At 50.5% G+C, this 23,129-nt stretch overlaps 1 protein-coding gene across 1 annotated transcript in view; it reads right to left on the minus strand.

The window, feature by feature from the left end:
* igsf9a (immunoglobulin superfamily, member 9a) overlaps nucleotides 1-23,057 on the minus strand; it is a 26,982-nt gene extending 3,925 nt beyond the window's left edge. Inside the window, exons 1-19 of the mRNA XM_084454883.1 lie at nucleotides 23,030-23,057; nucleotides 19,171-19,268; nucleotides 16,429-16,623; nucleotides 11,685-11,831; nucleotides 10,982-11,130; nucleotides 10,696-10,813; nucleotides 8,479-8,620; nucleotides 8,001-8,146; nucleotides 7,732-7,874; nucleotides 6,677-6,817; nucleotides 6,295-6,411; nucleotides 5,696-5,846; nucleotides 5,442-5,553; nucleotides 4,479-4,672; nucleotides 4,095-4,312; nucleotides 3,590-3,674; nucleotides 3,067-3,237; nucleotides 2,211-2,244; nucleotides 1-1,742 (exon numbers count right to left, since the gene is read on the minus strand). The exon at nucleotides 1-1,742 is cut by the window's left edge and continues 592 nt beyond it. Coding sequence (XP_084311009.1) covers nucleotides 1-1,742; nucleotides 2,211-2,244; nucleotides 3,067-3,237; nucleotides 3,590-3,674; nucleotides 4,095-4,312; nucleotides 4,479-4,672; nucleotides 5,442-5,553; nucleotides 5,696-5,846; nucleotides 6,295-6,411; nucleotides 6,677-6,817; nucleotides 7,732-7,874; nucleotides 8,001-8,146; nucleotides 8,479-8,620; nucleotides 10,696-10,813; nucleotides 10,982-11,130; nucleotides 11,685-11,831; nucleotides 16,429-16,623; nucleotides 19,171-19,234 — 4,069 coding nt within the window. The 5' untranslated portion in view covers nucleotides 19,235-19,268; nucleotides 23,030-23,057. The remainder of the gene's footprint in view (nucleotides 1,743-2,210; nucleotides 2,245-3,066; nucleotides 3,238-3,589; nucleotides 3,675-4,094; nucleotides 4,313-4,478; nucleotides 4,673-5,441; nucleotides 5,554-5,695; nucleotides 5,847-6,294; nucleotides 6,412-6,676; nucleotides 6,818-7,731; nucleotides 7,875-8,000; nucleotides 8,147-8,478; nucleotides 8,621-10,695; nucleotides 10,814-10,981; nucleotides 11,131-11,684; nucleotides 11,832-16,428; nucleotides 16,624-19,170; nucleotides 19,269-23,029) is intronic.
* Nucleotides 23,058-23,129: the final 72 nt, after the last annotated feature.

The following is a 23,129-nucleotide window of genomic DNA, read 5'->3' on the forward strand; positions in this document are numbered from 1 at the left end:
GGGTCTCCGGGCGCGGCGGGGTCGCCGCCAGGGCAGGGGTGCTGCGCGGCCCCCAGAAGAGAGACTCTGGCCTGAAGGAGAAGAGCGCCGAGCAGTCCTCCCGGCTCAGAGAGTCGATCCAGGCGTCGGGGGTCAGGAAGCTCGCCTGCTCCTGGCGCCGTCTGGAGTCCAAGCTCCGGCTGCGCTGGTGGCAGACCCCGCCCAAACTGAGCGCCTTCCGCAGCAGCGCAGGCCGGGGGGGCTGAGGCGTGGACGAGCGCGGTCCGCCGGACCCCCTCCCCGCCTCCGAACACGGGCCGCTCGCCGCCGTCTCGCCACGCCCCGCCGACCGACCTCCCAAACGAGACGCTATTCTCTGGTGCATCATGGGATTTGCAGGCGGACGGGCATAACAGCCCGGCAACGCCGGTTCATCCACGCTCATTTCCAGAAAGGCCGGGGGTTCCGCACAGAACACCTCACCGGGCTCCGACCCCGGAGACCCCGGCTCTTCGGCAGCTCTCGAATCGGGGGGAAATGACTGCGGCGAAGGTAAGCCGCTGAAACCGCAATTATTTTTCCGCCTCAGCAGCGGAGGGAGCTGTGAATCATCCCTGTCGGGGTCTGGCGATCGCGGAAAATCATCGCAGACCACCGCCTCCGCTTTCGAGTGACTCAACTGGCCTTTGGGGCAGCTGTCTCCTTCCACCATTTGAAGACGGGTGTGTTTGACCGATGACCGATCGAGTGGAGAGCCCGGAGGGTTCACGGTCAGAGGACTGGCCTCCCTCTGGAGGTAGAAGGGGGAGGAGGGCCTCTTTACCAGGCTACAGCTCCCCGTTCTGGCCTGGGGGCCACTGCCTAGGAACGTCTCAGACTTCCATACAGGCTCAACGCCTCCCTCCCCCGTCCCCTCCTCGCCTCCCCCCCCCGGCCACTCTCTCCCCCTCTCCTCTCCCTCTTCTCTCTCCTCTCTCTTCCCTCCTGCTCCTCCTCCATTCCTCCCCAGCGTGTACTTCCTCAGCTCTCTCTCCAGCTCCTCGCGCTCTCTGGCCAGCGTCAGGCACCTGCTGAGGTTCCCCGTCTCCCTCTCGTGCTCCATCTGGAGGACCAGGGCGCTGGCCGTGCTGGACGCCGGCTCCGCCCTCTTCAGGCTGGGGTACCTGGGGGCGGAGCCTCCACCGCCGCCGCTGCCGCTGCTGTCCGAGTACAGGCTGCTCTGGTCCGGGGGCCCCTCGCACACACCCCGCTCCTCGTCCAGGTAGAAACGCCCGGGGATGGACAGGTGTTTGGCCACGGCGCCCGCGGGGTCGGCGCCGGGGTCCGGCCCGCACGGAGGGAGGTCCACCGACAGGACGAACGGCGGCCCCCTCCCGTCTCCCCTCTCCGACCGTAGCGACGCGGACCTCCGGAGCGCGGGGGACGGCGGGTGGTCTCTCCCGAGGCCGCTCGTGGGGGCGGACGCGGGGCCCGAGGTCTGACCAGAGGGCTGGTCGATGAAGCGTCCGTCCGGGCCTCTGGAGATGAGCTCCAGGCCGTGGGGGGCGGGAGCGGAGTAGTCCCGGGGGAGGTGGCGGCCGGCGTAGTGGGCGTAGTGAGGCTGCGGGGGGGTTGAGAGAAGCTGCTGGCGGGGGCCGCCGCCGGAAGAGTGGTCCGACCGGGAGGATGAGGAGGAGGAGGATGAGGAGGAGGAGGAGGAGGAGTTGCGGTACAGCGAGTGGGGAGAGAGGAGCTTCTTTTTCAGCACGCTGTCTGGACTCCCACTAGACGAGTGCCCGGAGCGAGGGAACGAAGGAGAAATGGAAAAGAAAGAGCAGTAGACCAGAGAGAGAGAGAGAGATGGAGGGAGAGAGAGAGGGAGAGAGATGGGGGAGAGAGAGAGAGGGAGGGAGAGAGAGAGAGGGAGGGAGAGAGAGAGGGAGAGAGATGGGGGAGAGAGAGAGAGGGAGGGAAAGAGAGAGAGAGGGAGGGAGAGAGATGGAGGGAGAGAGAGAGGGAGAGAGATGGAGAGAGGTGGAGGGAGATAGAGAGATATGGAGGGAGATAGAGAGAGATGGAGGGAGGGAGAGAGAGAGAAAGAGAGGTGGAAGGAGAGAGAGAGAGAGAAAGAGAGAGAGAGAAATTAAAGTCAGGTTGGAACAGACATGTTGGCCTTTAAAACCCAAGGGGAGAAACCTGCTCTACTACTCAGTGGAAATGTCAGGCAAGGCGGAATGATGGCGGCCACTTACGAGACAGAGCTTTTGTAGATGGCGGAAGGGGGATCTGAGAGAAGCAGGGAAAACCACACAATCACAAGGAGCAGAAGGAATCTCACACAGACCTGAAGTGTTCAAGCCAGGGTTAATTACGCACCCATCAGTCAACTCCAGATGAGAAATGACCCTAATTAGCCACTAACGTGAATTACATTAATATCTTCAATAACTAAATGGATAAGAGGGGGGAGGGGTGTCGCAGGGGTGGGGAGGCATTCTACCACATCAATGTGTTGAGTTATGATTTATGAATTACACTACTTATTATTTCATATATGTGACTGCCACTGGAGTCTAAATTATAAGTTTTCAAAAGATGTGCCATGCATTGAAATCTGCAAATATTTGAAAAAGATATGCTTCCATGAAAGTGAATAGAATGTTGGTACAGCTGAAATAACTAAGCAGAGAAAAAGGGCTTCAAAGATTCAGAGCTGATTTTTGATGACTAAATATGTTTTATGTAAATGTACATGTTTTACTAAATATGCAAATTTATTGCTCATAAAACTGTTGTTGGTTATATTGAGTGGGTTCTTCGCAACTTCAATTTCATAAAATGAACAAAAGGAAAACGGGAAAAAAAAAGAAAGTATTTTGCCCTCAAGCGCATTTTCAGGACATCAGGGCCAAACCTCCTGGGGTCCCCTGCTGAGCTAACAGAAATGCTGCAAACGCTTAAACGACAGCTGGTTACAACAGTTGTGTGTAGAATGGCACCTTGAACCCACGCCATGAAGAATTTCAATATGTATTCAATACAGTACAGTACAGTATGTGTATATGGTCACATTTAGTGCTGGGAACCATCTGTGTCGAGTTATTCTACCTTCCTTCCTCCTTCTGCTTCTCTGCTTCCGCTTGTGACCTATGACCCAGGCGGTCCCCGCTAGCAGCAGGAGGGCAAGGCACAGGAAGCCCACTCCGCCCATCACGCTGGCCAATAGGGACTCGGGGACGGACTCCAGGAGGCGGGAACTGGCGGGGTACACGTCCATCCCTGTGACATCATCAGAGCGTCGTCAGATTCGCACGGGACGAGCCCGACGGCAGAGGTGACCAACGAGGCCCCAGACACAGCATGGGGCCCCATCTCCCTTACAACAGCATGGGGCCCCTCTGCTACCACCCTGCACTGCTGCTTACAAAACATCCATCTCACATACACTTCAATATAAGTCATAAGACCCAGTCAAAGTTTCCAATTCTTTTTTAAAAGACAGTTATGAGCAGGAATATTTCAGGCAGTCAGACTCACGTTAAGGAGTATTCCCCAGACACTCACTCACTCTAATTCAGTTTGGACCCAGAGGAAGAGGGGAGAGAGGGCCTGGTCGGCCTCAGACACGTACCCATGGTGGAGACATTGACTGATGGGCCCGGCTCGCTCAGCAACGCCCCTCGCCGAGACATCAGCCGCAGCTCGTACACACTGTCCTGCGCACGCGCACGGACGCACACACACGCAGGCGTGCGCGCACACACACACACAGGCATACACACACACACACACACGCGCACACACACACACACACACAAACGCACGCACACACCCACGCAGGAGAAGATAGGGGATGAAACCACACTGTCAACATGGGATTACGCCTGCAATGCTAATCGGGGCTCATCAGAATGCACATATATAGGAAGAAAGTGAGAGAGAGGGAGAGGAAGACAGAGGAGGGATGGAAAGATGTAGATTGAAAGGAGAAAGAAACACAATTTCATCCATGTAGTGCATATTTAAACTGGATCTTCAATAAAAGTACTGTAACGTAGACCAGTGATATGGGTTTCTAAGGCACCCCGAGGAAGGCCTGATTCCTGCTGTTTGCTCTCCTGTGATTGGCCGGTTACCTTGCGCAGACCAGCAACAACAATCGCGCTCCTGTTGGCGTCGATGTCCTCCTCCAGATTAGACCACTCCTCCTGCTCAGTGCGTGATTGGAGAACGAAGGCGGTGATGGGAGGGAACTGACCCACGGGAGGTGACCATCTCAGAATGACTCCCGCTGAGCTTTGATTGGCTGAAAGCCACGGAGGGGGCTGTAGTTCAGTTCTCGTCGGGGGAAGATCTGACGACGAAAAAAACACGATCTATTAACTAGATGTCATGTGGAAAATCGAATTTGGATCAGAGGGGAACCTCTGACAACGGAGACATGGTCCACACAGAGACGGATGGAGAGATAGCGTGGAGGTGGAGACAGCGTGTTACACAGCGCAGCAGGTGTTGCTGACCCAGGGTTCTGACCACGGAGATGGCGCTGAAAGGCCCGGTGCCCACTCTGTTGTTCGCCAGGACGCTGAATTGGTAGTCCGTGGAGGGGGCGAGACCGGACACCTGCAGGCTGGTTCCCGAGGACGGGGGCACGGGCACGGAGAACCACTCCCGCTGCCTGGGCGCCTTATCACTCCCCGCCATCTGTTTCACCCTGCAGAGAGAGAGAGAGAGAGAGAGAGAGAGATGGAGGGAGAGAGAGAGAGAGGGAGAGAGAGATGGAGAGAGAGAGATGGAGGGAGAGAGAGAGAGAGAGAGAGGGAGAGAGAGAGGGAGAGAGAGAGGGAGAGAGAGAGAGATGGAGGGAGAGAGAGAGAGAGGGAGAGAGAGAGGAGGGAGAGAGAGAGAGAGAGATGGAGGGAGAGAGAGAGAGAGAGAGAGAGGGAGAGAGAGAGGGATGGAGGGAGAGAGAGAGGGAGAGAGAGATGGAGGGAGAGAGAGAGGGAGAGAGAGATACAGAGAGAGGGACGGAGAGAGAGAGGGAGAGAGGTGGAGGGAGATAGAGAGAGGTGGAAGGAGAGAGCGGGAGGGAGAGAAAGAGAGAGAGAGAGAGATAATGAACAGAGTATGAATCACCGGTGACCATGATTCCTGGCAGTGACAGTGGCTTCCATTAATCATTCATCCCTCCTGGATTTTGTTGTGAGGATGTCATTGATGTATGCTCTGTCCCTTGTCCCTAATCCTCCCGTGACTTTTATTCATACACTTGGGGAGGTTGCGCAACACGCTCGGCTCCATGTGGCGTCAATATCCATGTCGATATATCTGCCGACTTGGCCCCCGAGCGTCTGATTCGTACAGTAGAGCATTTGTCTGCTCCCCATCTGGCCCTCCTCCCCCTAGGATCAATAGAGTACATTCGGCGGCTTAAGCGGCTGCTATGGTAACAACCGGAGAACAAACGGGCGGGAGACACCCACCAGACTGAGAATGTCTGCGCGTGGCCGCCGTCGAATCCCGCCCCCCAGGACACGTTAGCCCCCGTCGCCCCCGGGGAGACGGAGAGGGAGGTGGCGGCGTGGGGACTCGTACCTGGAGGAGAGGAGGAGAGGAGGGGGAGGGGGGGGGATAGGGGAGGGAGGCGCTCGGCTCATTCATCGTTATGAAAAAATGACATGTGGGGATACATGATAATCTCCAGTGACTGCGTATGGACTACGTGCTTGTGCCTCACCCAGCACTTGGATGAGAGTGCGTGCCGTAACCGTGCCCACGCGGTTGGCCGCTGTGCACTCCCACGCCCCCTGGTGGTCCTTGCTGAGAGGCTCCAGCAGGAGGGAGCCGTTACCTGCGGCCGCGTACGGCGAGCGTGGGGCCGGGCCGACCTGGCGGGACAGAGCAGGGTTCACATGGACAGTCTGCTGGCTACTGACAGTATGTGTGTGTGTGAGAGAGAGTGTGTGTGTGTGTGTGTGTGTGAGAGAGAGAGTGTGTGTGTGTGTGTGTGTGTGTGAGAGAGAGAGAGAGAGAGAGAGAGAGAGAGAGAGAGTGTGTGTGTGTGTGTGAGAGAGAGAGTGTGTGTGTGTGTGTGTGTGTGTGTGTGTGTGTGTGTGTGTGTGAAAGAGTGTGTTAGTGTGTGTGTGTGTGTGTGTGTGTGTGTGTGTGAGAGAGTATGTGTGTGTGTGTGTGTGTGTGTGTGTGTGAGAGAGAGAGAGAGAGAGCATTTCATTCTGAAGACCCAGCTCAGAGTCCTCAACTCAAGTGCTTGTTTCCTGCCTGTGAGGACGTGCATGTGGAGCACACTAGCGCTGGAGGCACCAGGAGTGGACTGACCTTGGTCCAGGTGAGACTAGTGGCCTGGTCTCTGCTGGCCTGACAGGGGATCGACACCCCTCCCCCCACCTGCTCCCTGTACTCCTGCTTGGGCCTCACGCTCAATGTGGGGGGGTCCTGTCCATCAGGAAAATAACTGCTTTACCATTTACTCCAGAACATAAGCACATCATTAGAGTATCAATAAAACCGCAGATTATCAGAGCTTTAACCCAGATTATCTTAGTCACACAAGGATTAGCAACACAATATTCTCCAAAAGGCTTAACACACAAGCTAAGAAGTAGGAATGTTAAAAACTTAAATGGACTTTGTGGAGGTTTCGAATATGCTGCCCGTGACAGATTCTGAGAAGTCTCACTATTCGATGGTCGAGCCTAACCTGTAGGACGACGGTAGTGGGCTCTGATTGGCCCATGGTCCCATAGCTGTTGTACGGAGTACACGCATACACGCCTGTCACGTCATCGTTCACCGTTGCCATGAAAACGGCGCCTTCCGATGTCAGTGTCCATCCGGGGTACTGAGGAAGAAGAGCGCGGTGAATAGTTAGAGAGATGAAGAGGAGGCTAGACACTTTTCTACTCAACAATAGTGCGCTAAACGCTCAAGGCTGCCGCACCGCGTTCTGAGGTGTGAATAGAACTTAATGATTAACGAAATGGATTGTGAAAAATATGATACTTGAAAGGAGGCCGCAGAGGGAATATCGAACAAGGGAACGATGGAGGTCAGTTGAAAGTAAAGAATGATGGCCTTAGGTGAAAGCACAGTAGCGTCAGCACACCTATTCATGATATATTGAAAGAGAATAAAATGCATTCATGTACACAATACAAGCACAATATGAAGTGTACTGTGAATAGGTGGGCCTAAGCTACAGGTAGAGCCTGCAATTATGTCAATAGCACCGGCACAGATGGCCGCAATCAGTACACACAGCAAGCTTTTAAGAAACAAACGCGTCTTGCATTCAGAATATGCACTGCTGCCATCTGGCTGGCGACAGATACAAAAACTCCTTCAATCCACTATCAGTTAGTCTCCTAAACATAAGCAGTGTTGATGTATTATGTATGAATGTATGAATGCACTTTAAACTGTTTGCACATGTTTGCACTAATGTTTGTTTCGTCCTTGTTATGGCACCTTTGCACTGTATGTAGCAACCTGTATGTCTGAGACACATTTCCCTTGGGACAAATAAATGAATCTTGAATCTTGACGTGTCGAAAACACGTCACACACGTCACAGAGAAATAAGAGCACAATGCACTGAACTCCTTGTTGTTGCCGTTTATTGTTTTTGCGATGCTGTCTCCTTTCATCTTTTAGGTTAAAAGCTTTAATGAACTGTACTTTAATGAATGGCCTTTAGGTAGGATATGGTACTATGCTCTAGGTGGACAGGACAGCCATAGATATACTGTATCTTACCTTGGCCAGGTCAAGCTGCTGTCCGTCCTTGGTCCAGTCAACGCGGAGCAGAGGGGGCTGAGCTCGGGCGGGACAGGGCAGCAGGCCGGCCATGCCCGTGGGGAGGTAGGTCTCCCTGGGCATCCGGAGAGCCTGGGCAGAGTCTGGACCAGATGGAGGAGAAAGGAGGACACGTTAATATCGACACTGCAATGTTAAGAACACCAAAAGAACCAATCAAATCCTTTCCCTAGGGTCATGTGACGCTCACACTCCCGAGTGTCACATACGCTGGACGGTGAGCTTGGCAGATGCAGTGGGCGGGGTCAGCAGCCCATTGGTGGGCATGCAGGTGTAATTCCCAGAATCCTCTGGGAGCAGGCTGGATATGAGGAGGGTTCCATCCACCATGATCTTCACACGGGACTTCAGAGACCTGGCGGTACACAGAACGACAAGCACCCGTTTTAAGAACCTGCACGCGAGAGAGGGAGAGAGAGAGAGAGAGAGAGAGAGAGAGAGAGAGAGAGAGGGAGAGAGAGAGAGAGAGAGAGGGAGAGAGAGAGAGAGGGAGAGAGAGAGAGGGAGAGAGAGAGAGAGAGAGAGAGAGAGAGAGAGGGAGAGAGAGAGAGAGAGAGAGAGAGAGGGAGAGGGAGAGGGAGAGAGAGAGAGAGGGAGAGAGAGAGAGAGAGGGAGAGGGGAGAGAGAGAGAGAGAGAGAAGGAGAGAGAGAGAGAGAGGGAGAGAGAGAGCAGTAGCGATCACTCACTCGATATGGTGGACGTTCTCCCCGCCTCTCCGCCACACGTACGTCATGTTGGGCGGGTCGGCCACTGCCTGGCACCGCAGAAGTGCACTCTGGGAAATGTTGAGTGAGGTGTCCTCAGGGGGGATGACGATCACTGGAGGACCTGGGACCAGAGACACCGGGACAGCTCAGCGCTTCTTCTGACAAACAATCACATGCTTCAATCGGCTTAAGACGAGGCAATCCGCTTTCCGTTCGCAAACAATGAACCCAAAGCAGGTGCGGTGCTCCCTAAGCTTGCGTGCATTAACACTCCATAATTTCTTGATTATGATTAAGGCTAGCTGAGTGGAGATGTGTGGTACAGTAGTCCTACGAGACTCAACTCAACTTTATTTATAGAGTGCTTTAAAACAACCACGGCTGCCACAAAGTGCTGTACATGAGTAATCATAAATACATAAATACAAACAGTAACAAAACAATAAAACAATAAAAACAATAAAAGACAGTAGGGCAATTAAAACAGGAGCAAAGTCTCATTGCCACGCTGTAAACCTCTGTGAAATTCGGATTCGGATGAATTTCGCGGAGGTTTACAGCGTGAAGGGATGGCTGTTGTATGTTCGGTGAAATTAGTACTGTTTACAAGTTACTGTTGTTTCGAAATGCAGAGGCGAAAGGACCTATGGTGTTTACAGGACGACTTCAGAGCTTGGTAAGCATAAACCATGTAATTCCTGAACTTGAAATCCACGTATATCATACTTTTTAGAGTTTTTCGAGTGTGCCCATAGCTAGCAATGAGCCTGGGTACGCGCGTCAACGTTATTGACACAGAACTCTGTACTGCACAAAACAGAAATATATTAACCTGTACTAGTCAGATACATGCCAGGGAAGCCAGGAATAGGGCTAAAAATGAAATTCAGTGTCCTTATCCTTTAAGACTAGTTTTAAAAATGGACGGTGATGAAGCCTGTCGAATGTGCAGGGGTAGGTCATTCCATTGTTGCTGAAAGAGACTGCTTAGAGGAGAACCTCGTTTACACATAAGAAAATAGGCACATCCGCATGGATGTCTCTAGACCACACATTAACCACTAGAGGGGGGCAATGTCTCTGTGAATTTTAGAGGAAGTAGGATGAGTTAGTTGTGTCAGGTGTCAGAGAGGGATCCTCCTAAGTAATGGTGTTCAACTGCTCCAAGTTGGCCTACACATCTTGGTAAGTGGTAAATGGACTGCACTTATATAGTGTTTTTATCCAAAGTACTTTACAAAGGCATCTCCTTCACCCATTCACACACACATTCACACACCTGTGGTGGTGCCTTGCAAGGGGATTGGGGATTTGGGGTTCAGCGTCTTGTCCAAGGACACTTCGACCTGTGGACAGGAGGAGCCGGGATTTGAACCGCCGACCCTACGATCATTGGATGACCTGCTCTACCTCCTGAGCCAAAGCCGCCCTATCTCTCTGCTCTCCATACCCAGATAGCAAGCGGATCTGGGCCATATACAGGCCAGATCTGGCCCTTGTGGCTTAGTTCCGGCCCATATATGGCCCAGAATCATTATACATCAGCTTGCTATCTGGGTACTGGCCCCCTGTAGCAGCTCGCTTCCAGTTTAAGACTGGTGCCTACAGGGCAGTGAAAGGAACAGCTCCTTCCCACCTCCAGGCCATGGTCAAGCCCTACACCCCCACCCGACCATTTCGGTCCGCTGCCCTTAGGGGATTGGTTACCCAGTCGCTCCGAGTTCCCTGCGATCGATCGATCGACCCGGCCGCGGCTCTTTTCTGTCCTGGCCCCGCGGTGGTCGAACCAACTCCCCGCTGACGTCAGGGCAGCGGAGTCGCGAGCTAAAAACTCACCTCTCCAGGAAGTACTACCCTGACCCCTCCTCCGAGCACCTATTGGATTTGTACTTAGCTGTTTTTGCACTTTTACTTTAGCACTAGATTATGCTCTTAGCTGCCTGTTTAAAAAGAGATGAATTTATGAGTTCTGGCTGAATGCCCAGGAAAGAAGGGCAGATCTGCAGGATTTGGGAGACAGGCAGACAGACAGACAGACAGACAGGCAGGCAGGCAGGCAGGCAGGCAGACAGACAGGAAGGCAGACAGACAGACAGACAGACATACAGATAGAGAGGCAGATAGAGAGGCAGATAGACAGACAGATAGAGAAGCAGTCAGTCAGACAGACAGACAGACAGAAAGGCAGACTCTCACCTTTGACCTCCAGTGTTGTCGTGTGAGTCAGGTTGCCCTCTGAGTTGGAGGCGTGGCATGTGTACTGTCCTCCAGCCTCCCTGCTCACTACTCTGAGAGACAAGGTCCCACTCTGCACCTGAGACAGACACAGTCAGTAGGGGGGGGGGGCAGAAATAATTTATGTACAAAAATACTACTGTATTACTGTAATACTACAGTAATACAAAAGGGCAACACTCAGACTATTTCAAAGTCAAGCATTACCACACATTTTCCAACACTCCCAAACAATTGAATTCCTCACCTCAACGTTGTGTCCTTCCAGCTGTCTGCCATCTTTAACCCAGGTTATGGCGGGCGGCGGGTTTCCGCGAGCAGCACAGACCAATGAGAACGGACTCCCCACCAGGGCCTCCAAGACCAGGGGCGGGGTCTTTGTGAACACAGGAGGAGCTATGGGGAAGACCGCAGAATGTGTCAACAAACAAAACAATGCCCCATAGTATACACCAACGAAATGTCATGAGCACACGAAGATGGACACAGCTGTATCGTCGATACTTGGCTCCACAGGTGGCCGATGTATATTCAACGTGACATTTCAAACTCCCTACAGCGAGATACTGTGGGGGGCGAGCTTGGTATTTCGGCGAGAGCTACATTCTCTCCCTGTCACATGCTGAGCCTTTACCTAGATGCACATAGGTGGGAGTAGTGACCGTGCAGGGCCCTCGAGCCCCAAATAGCCCGACTAAGGTGTCCTGACGCATGCCTGCCCACGTCACCTACAGCCACGGCACCCAGGAGCAAGACAGGGTGGGAGGCTGGAAGGGTGACTGCGGAGATGAGGTGTTTCATGTTCATGTGTGAGTGTGTATGAGTATGAGAACGTGTGTGTGTGTGTGTGTGTGTGTGTATGAGTAAAAAAGAGATGTGCCATTACACTACGTCCCTGTGTTAGGGACAGTTACAAGGACAGTCCGTTTCTCAACGTCCCTCCAGCTGACCTGTGACCGAGAGCAGGGTCCAGGTCCCGTTGTGAGGCCCGTCGGTGGACGTGTCCAGCGGGAGGAGACGACACTCGTACCACCCCTGGTCCTCCAGCACCAGCCCTGTGACCCTCAGGGCAGTGTTCCTGACCAGAGACACACGGCCTGCGCACACACACACACACACACACACACACACACACACACACACACACACACACACACACACAGAGGTTAGACCAGGGGTCAGCAACACTATCAAGAGCCATTTTAGGGCCAAAAAAACACAAAAAAACACAGACACACACGAGACGGGGGACAGAAAAAACGGGTGGAGAGACACTGAATCACTCAGCTTAAAATCACCGAAATTTAGTCCACAGCGAGGTTGTTTAATGTAGTGTACACAGTCAAAAGCACAGTCGTTGACATAAAAAGAAATACTGTTTTAATTACAGGGTGTTTTAGTCAATATATTCACAGGAATTGTGGCTTTACCCATCATGCATTATAATATGATTCACTTAAAACAATGTGGAGGCAGCAGGAGGTCACATACTCTCAACACCATGCAAACACATATGCCTGCCTGCCTGCACACACACACACACACACACACACACACACACACACACACACACACACACACACACACACACACTCGGGTAGGTAGGGAAGAGCTTCGCAATTTGATCACCTGGTTGCCAGGTGGCTGCACACACTAGGGCAACGGTGTTTGACTCACATACCTCCTTTTCACATGGGTTTCTCTCTGTCTATCACACTTAACTTCTCCACGCTTCTCTCCCCCTCCAATTTGATCCTCTTTAAAAACACCACGCGGCCATTAAATGAACTCACTGTCCGGTGAAACTATTTTCAGGTGCCTGGGTTTTAGTCTGAAGTAGCACAGTGGTGAACAAACAAACTGTCCCCTCATCTATGTGGGATGAAAAAATCCACTATGGACATGGCCTCCATGAAAAGCTGCCATATTGTTGGGAATAATAAGGTTTTTCTCTCAGTGCTCGCCCACACACACACACCACACACACCTACACGAACTCCGACAACACACACCACACACCAGCCGTGCTGCTTTACCGATGCAGCTCCTGTGTCCGTGGCTGTAATGATTAGCCCGCTCCCTCTCCCAGTGGGGGGGGGGGGGGGGGGCAGTTTCTATGGACACAGCGGGGACCAGGAAACCGGCGCAGGGATGGTGGCTGTAATAACAGGTGTGGAGATGCCGCTGACATCACATCCTGTTTATTTTTCCAAGAGGCGAAGGGGACAATTCACACGGGGTTTGAAGAGCGAAATACACGTTCACAGGCGAACGCACACATGGGAGAAGGGGGGGGGGGGGGGGGGGGGGGGGGTTGTTCCCACCCTTCATGACCTTTGACCCTCTTTGCCCTCTTCTATACAGCCAGAGCAATGTGACGGAGGTGACCATAGTAACGTCATGGCTGGGGTGTGGATTTCAAATGAGTTGCCGTGGAAACGTGACAGGCACTCCCTTCAGGAAATGGTGTGTGTGTGTGTTGGGGGGGGGGGGGGGGGGGTAATGTGTGAATTTGATTGATAGGCAGGCTAAATTGAGAGGATGAAAGGCAGATGAAAGAGAGAGAAGGAGAGGGTGAGAGAGAGAGAAGGAGAGTGTGAGAGAGAGAAGGAAGGAGCATACACACAAGCAAAACACAAACACATGCATAATTGCTGTGTGCTGAATATGCATACAAATCGTACTGTAAGCCTAATGAGTTTAGGGGAGATTACCACTGATGCCTCAGTGAGTCATTGTTGATGCAAATACAATCACAAGACTGCCCCCCCTAACCCACCAACCCCGGCAAACACAATTCCACACTCTCGTCTCGGCAAACACCCCACCTCCCCTCCCACAGGCACAAATACACACACACACACACCCTTCTCTCTCCGTTGGCTCTTTCTTTAGCCTCTCTCTTTAATTCACTTATGAAAGACGCTTTGTCTGCATCCATGTCACGCACACACACACACACACACACACACACACACACACACACACACACACACGGCTCAACTGAGATCAACATTTTCCAGAAAAAATACGCTGTCATTGTAAGTTAAGTAATTAACAAGTGCAACCACACCTTGAGGCCCTGCAACACTTTCCAACCTGAAGTCCATCTGAGTTTCACCCTTCAATGCACTCTGCTCTCAGGTCTCAGGTGACAAGCCAACGGAAGAGCATTTGTAGTCACAGTGTGGTCACATGACATAATGATACCATACCATTCAAAAAGCAATCGAGATCCTGTTTCCCTACTACAAAACCCAATATAGTTCCAAACATAATGTCAATGATATGTCTGTATCAAAAATGCTTATTGTTACATAATATTACATTTGCCAAGTCCCTTCTTCTGTTTGGCATTCTTGTGTAAGAGATGGGCTATAAGAGCTCTAAGGATAGGCTCTTAGAAAGGCTATCATATCTACAGTAGCATCCATAGGCCACTCCCCTTCTCTTAGACGTGATGTCACCCCTTGGCAAAGCTTTCCCAGCATGCCGAGCTGTTCGGGTTTCGCTCGGAGAATAGAGCAGCTATGGGGTTTCACTCTTCTCTGGGAGTTATTTTTGTTGTTTGGGGCCACTGTGATCATTTGAAATTTGAATCATCACAGTCGGGGCTCCATGCTATCCTTGTTACCAATGGCAGATATCCGTTGGTGGCTACGGGGAGGGAAGGTGTCAGTGTCCACGTGGAAACAGCAAGGCTAGTATTCTACTCTGAGATGGGCCTCTGAGGGCAGCAAAACACAACAGCTGAGCCGGGGGGGGGAATGAGCTCTTGTGAGCACTGTATTATGTCCTCTGGGCCTTGAAGGCGCTGTAGCCAGGCCCTGATGTGTGGTTAGGCTAACATGATGTTAGATATCATTTATACAGCTGTATTTACTGTACTACAACGTTGGCACTACCCAGGAAGCTGAGTCAGCAGCTGTGTGTGTGTGTGTGTGTGTGTGTGTGTGGGGGTGGGGGCGGGGGGGGGGGCGGAGGCTCTCTGCTCTCCTCTCTCTCTTCACAGAGACACGGAGCTCAGGCTAATCCCCGGCCTGGTCTGTGTTGCAGCACAGCAACCCTTTCAGACTCGGGAAGAGGCCGAGCCATCCGGAGGAGGCTCTCATGTGTAGCTGACCTCGTCTCCACAGCGGCTTTCACGTCTCCCTGGAAACATCAGCACTGACAGCTGAAGTACTCGTTACCTCTCGTCGAGACACGCTGCTTTTCAATTGGCTGACGCCACAATAAGTACTTGGTGGCGCTCCATTCTGCATAGTAACAAAGGAGAGAATAGTCATGGCTTCTAATGGAGAATCTAACATCAAAAAAGTAGGCTTGAAGGTGGCGGTGTGCAGTTGAAGCAACATTCCGAGGAGTGGCAGTTGGACTTTGGGCCTTGGACACAAGCGGGGGGGGAGCGCTGTGTCCTAAGACACCTGAGACCAGCCATGGCCCCAGGAAGGGAAATCCACACCCTTGTATACCGCCCACCAAACCCCCCCCCGCCAAAGTTTCCCAAGCTGCACCTGCTCTTCCCACCAGCGTAGCTGCCAGAAACTGGACTGAGCACAGATAATGCTTCTTTTTCAACCTTTTGTAGCTCTGAAGAACATGAGCTTAAAGAATGATCTGTTTGTTATTGGAGAGGTGCACTATTATCGGATATTTGAAACTCGTATGTGTGTCCTGGCTTAAGATTCTTAACCTGTCAGTTTGCTAGAACCATGTGGGACACTGTACTTTAAACGCCTTAAACAATCACAGGATAGAAATCCAATTTATCTTGCTGTCGCTATCTTTTTCAGTCAGCTTAAAGAAAAATGAATCGTATCTATCTTGCTCTTGGTATTTTGCTGTTACTCTTGATAATATGAAGTGCATGACAGCCTCTACAGAGAATGGGACAAAAGACTAGTGTCTCGTTGACCTGGAGAAATTCATGTTGTGCATTGTGTCCACTTGCTATGACTCCACATCATCGGCCACTGGCTGATTTGCTAGCTATGTAAATTGGCGAATCGTACTTCCCTGTGTGGTTGGTACGGGCGTGGCACTGGTCTCTCCGGCAATCAAATGAGGGCATAGCAGGTGCAGGGCGTGTTTGCTGAGCGGACGCCAAACAAACACGTCGATGCCCTGCGCTCGCGTGTGGCCCGGCTCTAATGAGCCTCGGAGAGGTCGAGAGGTCGGCCATCTCTCCCTCCGGCCCTTTGGAAGAAGAGGCGGATCCTGACCAAAGGAAGATCTCAAACAGACAGCCGCTGCTCCCCCCCCCCACGCCCCCCCGTCCACACCGGTCTCTTTGTCTGAGACCTAATAGGACAGCGGCAGTCACAAAAGGTATTCTGGGTCTATTCAGGATCACTTTTCCCCACAGAGAGCCTTTGTTCTAAGACCCCGGGGGCCGGCAAAGACAATAAAGAGTGATCGGGGAGATACCCGCTCCTCAGAAAGACGCCAGCTCACACCAAGTGTCCCGAGGCGGGGCTGAAAAGGCCGCCAGGGTGTGGCGCAGCTATCGGCCACGGCAACCAGATACTGTTATTTAGCAAAGCTAACTTCCTTGGAACAAGGGAACAAGAATGTTCTGGTCGGTCGGGTACCTCAGCCGGTCATTGAGATGCTGCTGGACTAAACTGATTTGTGGCGGATTCTCCATCTTAAAGCTGCAAGTGAGATTAGATCACAGTTGACATCAAAGCTCACCCTCATAGGCGGGATGCACACGAGAGGGGTAGACCCCGAACTTGATGAGGATGGGGACGTCGACGCCCCGGCGCACCCACTCGACCACGTGCATGGGGGTAGAGGCGCTGGTGCCCGCGGGCGGGGCGCCACACTCCAGCTCCACCACGCTCCCCACCTTGGCATGCACCTCTGATCTGGCCCCAAAACTGACACCTGAGGGCGACAACACACACACACACACACACACACACACACACACACACACACCTCACACATTTGAATAATTTCTTTATGTCCACATCACTAGAAATACGAAGGACGAAAACACCATCAGACATTAGGAGTCAGTCAGTTACATAAGTGACTAGTTGGCAATCGCATTGTTACATGCAGTACATTACACACAAGATGAATACAATGACAGGTTGAAAGGACACAGCAGCCTACTTCATGTCTCTAGAACACAGCGCGCGCGCACGCACACACACACACACACACACACACAGGCACACACACACACGCACACGCGCGCAGATGTTATCTGATTTATGTATGAAAATTGGCTGCTTGAGAACAACGGAGGATACGCAGCGCAGAGACAGTGAATGAGATGGTTCATCACAGATCAAAACAAACTAGGGCTGCAGCAGCAGTGAGCGGGCCCTCGCACCCCATGCGTGTCGGGGTCTGGCGCCGTTAAAGGGTGTGCTATTTCGGTGTGCAGTACTGAGAGAAACTTCCTGTCACCAGTAGGTGGCGCTCTAAGTGTGACTCAATACCGAAGCATAGATGTGTTCAGGACGGTACCTTGATGAAGCGTGAGAAATGTTGAGTAAATCGGATTACGTATGTAGGAGTTATGAGGACTTCCTGTTTCACCAGTAGGTGGCGCTGTAGGTATGACGCAATACTGACTTACAGAAGTGTTCAAGATGCGACCTTCATCAAGCATGAGCAATTTGGAGTAAATCGGATAACATATGTAGGAGTTATGAGTACTTCCTGTTTCACCAGTAGGTGGCGCTGTAAGTGTGACTCAATACCGACGCATAGATGTGTTCAAAATACGACCTTCATGAAGCGTCAGCAATTTGGTACAAATCGGATGATGTATGCAGGAGTTATGAGGACTTCCTGTTTTACCAATAGGTGGCGCTATAAGTATGACGCAATACTGACACATAGATGTGTTCAGGACAGAACCTTCATGAAGCGTGAGATATATCGGACGAATTGGATAATGTATGGAGGAGTTATGAGGACTTCCTGTTTCACCAATAGGTGGCGCTATAAGTATGATGCAATACTGACACATAGATGTGTTCAGGACAGAACCGTCATGAAGCGTGAGATATATCGGACAAATTGGATAATGTATGGAGGAGTTATGAGGACTTCCTGTTTCACCAATAGGTGGCGCTATAAGTATGACGCAATACTGACACATAGATGTGTTCAGGACAGAACCGTCATGAAGCGTGAGATATATCGGACAAATCTGATAATGTATGGAGGAGTTATGGGGACTTCCTGTTTCACCAATAGGTGGCGCTATAAGTATGATGCAATACTGACACATAGATGTGTTCAGGACAGAACCGTCATGAAGTGTGAGATATATCGGACAAATTGGATAATGTATGTAGGAGTTATGAGGACTTCCTGTTTTACCAATAGGTGGCGCTATAAGTATGATGCAATACTGACACAAAGATGTGTTCAGGACAGAACCGTCATGAAGCGTGAGATATATCGGACAAATTGGATAATGTATGGAGGAGTTATGAGGACTTCCTGTTTCACCAATAGGTGGCGCTATAAGTATGACGCAATACTGACACATAGATGTGTTCAGGACAGAACCGTCATGAAGCGTGAGATATATCGGACAAATCTGATAATGTATGGAGGAGTTATGGGGACTTCCTGTTTCACCAATAGGTGGCGCTATAAGTATGATGCAATACTGACACATAGATGTGTTCAGGACAGAACCGTCATGAAGTGTGAGATATATCGGACAAATTGGATAATGTATGTAGGAGTTATGAGGACTTCCTGTTTTACCAATAGGTGGCGCTATAAGTATGATGCAATACTGACACATAGATGTGTTCAGGACAGAACCGTCATGAAGCGTGAGATATATCGGACAAATTGGATAATGTATGGAGGAGTTATGAGGACTTCGTGTTTTATGGCGAAATGTCAAACTTTGGCGGGGCGCCACGGCAAGGGTGTTTGGTGAAAACTCAATTTTTTTGATAACTTTTGATCACAAAGGTCTTAAGATGAAGCTGACCCGATATGAAGTTGATCGGATGAAATCTGTAGGAGGAGTTTGTCGAAGTACGAGGCATTTAAGAGACATTTAAGTGTGGCTCGATGAAATACATATGCCCACCGAATTGCGTTCGCCTACATCAAACTGAAAGGTGGGGCTCGACATTTTAAACTTTCCAGGGGGCGCTCTTGAGCCGTTTTGCCACGCCCATTTCCGTCACCAATGAAATATCCGATTTTCACCGGGACTGATGTATCTGCAAAGTTTCATCCGTTTTCATCGATGTTTAGGCCGCCAAAAAGGCATTTGTTTTGGAAGAAGAAGGTAGAAGGAGAAGGAGAATAATAATAATCCTTCGAGTTTCAATAGGGCCTCGCACCGCCAGTGCTCGGGCCCTAATAACCCATAATCCCACACAAACTGTACACGAGTTTCCTCTTGCGCTTGTGTCAGCGTTTCTGGCACGGGGCACTTACGCAGTAGTAGGCAGAGCGCTGCCACCAGCGTGACACCTGGAAGATGCTTCCTCTTCATTCCCATCTCCGTCAGTCATGCGGCAGCCTGCATCTCTTACCTGTTGACAAAGGTTACAATACACACCTGTCAGCAACACAGAATCTCCTACCGGGCATTATTGAAACACATCTATTATTATTATTATTATTATCACACATCTCCAGACTCAGGCTGGCATCGCCACCAGTTACTGCACGCAGGATCATGAGTAGAATCAAGCAGAATGTCTTTGCGTTTCAGAAACTGCAAGGTTGGAATTCAGCCCGTATCATTTTACAAGCTGGCAGAGAACACTGCCAGAACACAAAAGCCTCTTGGGGACATTGAGGAGCTACAGACCGCGGGAGCTACAGACGGCAGGAACTGAAGACCACTCTGGCTACAGACCGGAGAAGATGCAGGCCAGGGAGGCTGCAGCCCAGAGTAGCTACAGCCCAGAGGAACTATAGACCACATGAGCTGGAGACCAGAGAAGCTGTAAACCAGAGAAGATGGAGACCAGAGTAGATGGAGACCAGAGAAGATGGAGACCAGAGAAGATGGAGACCAGAGAAGCTGCAGCCCAGAGGAGGGAGCTCCAGACAAGACGAGCCGAAGATCACAGGACCTACAGACCACAGGTTCCGCAAACCTATGGGAATATTACTGAGGGAACGATTTAACAGGGGGTGGAACAATACTCAGCCCTCTTCCATTCAGACACCCAGACCTGGTGAAGCCAGACGACCAGACAGCTAGTTAGAAAACAGGTCATCTCTGCTCAGCCTCGTCATAAAGATTTACAGGTTTTTCACGGCAGGAGCAAAGTCTGAAGAAAAAAAAAACACACAATTCCATTGTCAGGAGCAGAGCCCTATAGAGAAGCTTGTCAACAACTCTTCCAAAGGCTACAGAGGTAGCATCACAAACCAAGCTTGGCAGGACTTCAGCTGAATGTCAAGACAGAATTGGGCATTGTGTATTAGTTTCCATCTCTTTTGCCCACTGGATACATGCTGTGTTTTGAACACTTCTCCTTCCCTACTGTTACAAACGAAAATAAAATTTGAGTTACGTTTGGTGTAGCGCAATTGCAACTGGTATCACCAATCTATATTCACAGGCTGATAGGGAGTCAGACAGAATATGGAAATATTAACTATAATATAATATAGTTGAATATAGTTGATTCTGTCTGACTCCCTATCAGCCACATATTACTGTATGTCTTCTCTGTCTGAATGAGGAGACAGGAAAGATAGGGCATCTCATATGATGGCTTGGTCTGTGCCTACGAGGCTGTCTGTCTCTGTGACCAGGCACTCACCTGGACTACATTCTCTATTAGGCCACCGTACTGTATATCTGTGGAATCCCTGACTCACCATGACCAAGGATCCATGCCCAAGAGACGGGTCTTTTCACTGGGCTTCCTGTACAGGCCTTGTCCTCCTTCAGCTGGAGGGACGGAGAGAAAGAGAGAGGAACAACGACGACTCTTCAGGTGGACTGACTCGGTAGCCAGGTGCTGGGGGTGGGGGGTATGTAGCTTTGTACAGTACGACCTGGTTTCTTACAGTACTGTACGTGGTCTTCTAAACCATACCAGGGGGGCATGTGAGGTGATTTCCTTGAGTGAGGGTTCACTTTTAAGGACATGCCAGTGTTTGAGTATCACCTGTTTCCGTGTCCAGCACAGGGATTGTACTCGGTAGATAAGCACTCGCGTCTTTTTTGTCAGCAGAAATGTTCTGTCTGTGTAGAGCTCGATTAAACGCCCGGTCAATGGACCCCTCCATTCCTCTTTCCAGGAAACATTTCCCCATATCTGTTGATTTTTATAGTGTTGCGTTGACAACACAGAGTCTGTGTTGACTCTGAGGAAGACGAAAGTCGAAACGTCAGTCGCCATCAAAACGTGCATACCACCTGTGTGCTCCAGTTTGTGTTATTCTGGGTAGTCCTGTGAAAATACCCAGGTAAACCTTTCTCCATATTATATATTGTTCTCAACCCTCTACTGAGAACTTGGCTGAAGCGCGCCACTCATTGGCTGAAGCGCGCCACTCAAGCGCGCCACTCAGAGGTTGTGAGGTACTTGGAGCGGAAATGCTTTAGTACCATTTGCTAAAAGAAGCGAAGGGTGATGTTTTGTTCTAAATGGGCAGCAATAAAGTTATAAAATGAGGGAGGGGGTGGGTGATTAAAGAGAGATCAACAGAGCGAGCAACAGAAAGCAGGGAGGTCCTCTAATCAGTCCGAGAGAGACAGAGAAAGAGTCTGTGTGTGTGTGTGTGAGAGAGAGAGAGAGAGAGAGAGAGAGAGAGAGAGAGAGACAGAGACGGAGAAAGAGTGTGTGTGTGAGAGAGAGAGAGAGAGAGAGAGAGAGAGAGAGAGACAGAGACAGAGACGGAGAAAGAGTGTGTGTGTGTGAGAGAGAGAGAGAGAGAGAGAGAGAGAGAGAGAGAGAGAGAGAGAGAGAGCGACAGAGTGTGTGTGTGTGTGTGTGAGAGAGAGAGAGAGAGAGGAGTCCCGTATTTCTGTTTACATTACATCATTTCGGAACGTAACAGATGTTGCAAGACTTAAAGAGCACGTTGCTACGACGGCCCCCCAAACGAACTGTGTTAGTAGGGGAGAGAGGTAAAGGGAGAAAGAGAGAGAGAGAGAGAGGGGGGGGGGGAGAAGAGAGAGGGTGAAAAGAAAAGAGAGAAGAAAATCCTTCATTGAATGTAGGCCACACACACACACGCGTAATCGCTTCAGAGCTGAATATGCATCCAATCAGTTGACTGTAAGTACATGTAATGAGTCTAGGTGTGCTTAGGGGAGAGAGACAAGTGAATATGGTTGGGGAATGGACTGTTGTGGATGAAAACACAACACAGTAAAGGAGCCAAATGTCACATCGTTCTATTTGTTCAAGCACTATGGCCCAAGTAGCCTCCCCAATAAGCCTTAGGGGAATGAGGGCAGCAGGTGGAGAGGGACAGTAAGACAAACACGGTGAAGTTTAAGCTATCTCACCATAGCAACAACATACACCCCTGGGTACTTCTTCTCAGAACTCTTCCTACCTCTAGCTGGAACACTATGGAGGAACAACAACACAGCCCTCTCACCATGTTTAAACAGCTCACGGGTTTGCCAACTGGGTAGTGTCTTACTGAGATTTGTCAACAGAAAGGACAGTGTGTGTGTGTGTGTGTGTGTGTGTGTGTGTGTGTGTGTGTGTGTTCCTACGTGTAGTCAGCCAAATGTACAGACATTAATTTGTAGCCGACAGGGAACAGTGCAGTGACATATTTAGCTCCTAGCTGTAACCCAGCCTTGACCCTGCCACACAGGCAGATGTGTGCTCTCTTACAGTTGATGTTCCAGCAAGATGTGCACTTAAGAAAATATCTTATCTATCCCTATTATGGGACTGCTCCGACCATATACAGTACCATGAAGGCTTGTCATACCACACACGATTCAATAACATTCAACCCACAAGTAGATCCCTTGACAATAGTTCAGAGTAATAACATTATATTATTATACCCGTTACGGTTAGGAAGTGCACAAATATGCAGTCAGCTTTGATCTCTGCAAACATAATTGACTTTGAACAATTAAGTACACAAAAGTCAACAGACTCAACTAAAAGCAGTAAAAGCACTTGGGTGCATGTGCTTCTGGTCAGAATCATATTAAACAGACAGTATAATGTAGCACTTTAGCACTTTGCTAAATTAAAACTACAGTGATCTATACTAGCCTATCTCCATGATGCTTTCATTGTAGCAATAACATAAGAAGTAGACTTTTACAGTCACCCGTTTGAGGATATGGCACCTTTATAGCCCATTAGGTCAGCGGTATGGACGGGTATGGACGGGTATGTCCGACATAGCCTAGCGTATGATTTAAACTTTCCAGATATGCCTAGGCCTGT

The sequence above is a fragment of the Borostomias antarcticus genome, assembly GCF_949987555.1.
Source record: "Borostomias antarcticus genome assembly, chromosome: 2".
Classification (NCBI taxonomy): domain Eukaryota; kingdom Metazoa; phylum Chordata; class Actinopteri; order Stomiiformes; family Stomiidae; genus Borostomias; species Borostomias antarcticus.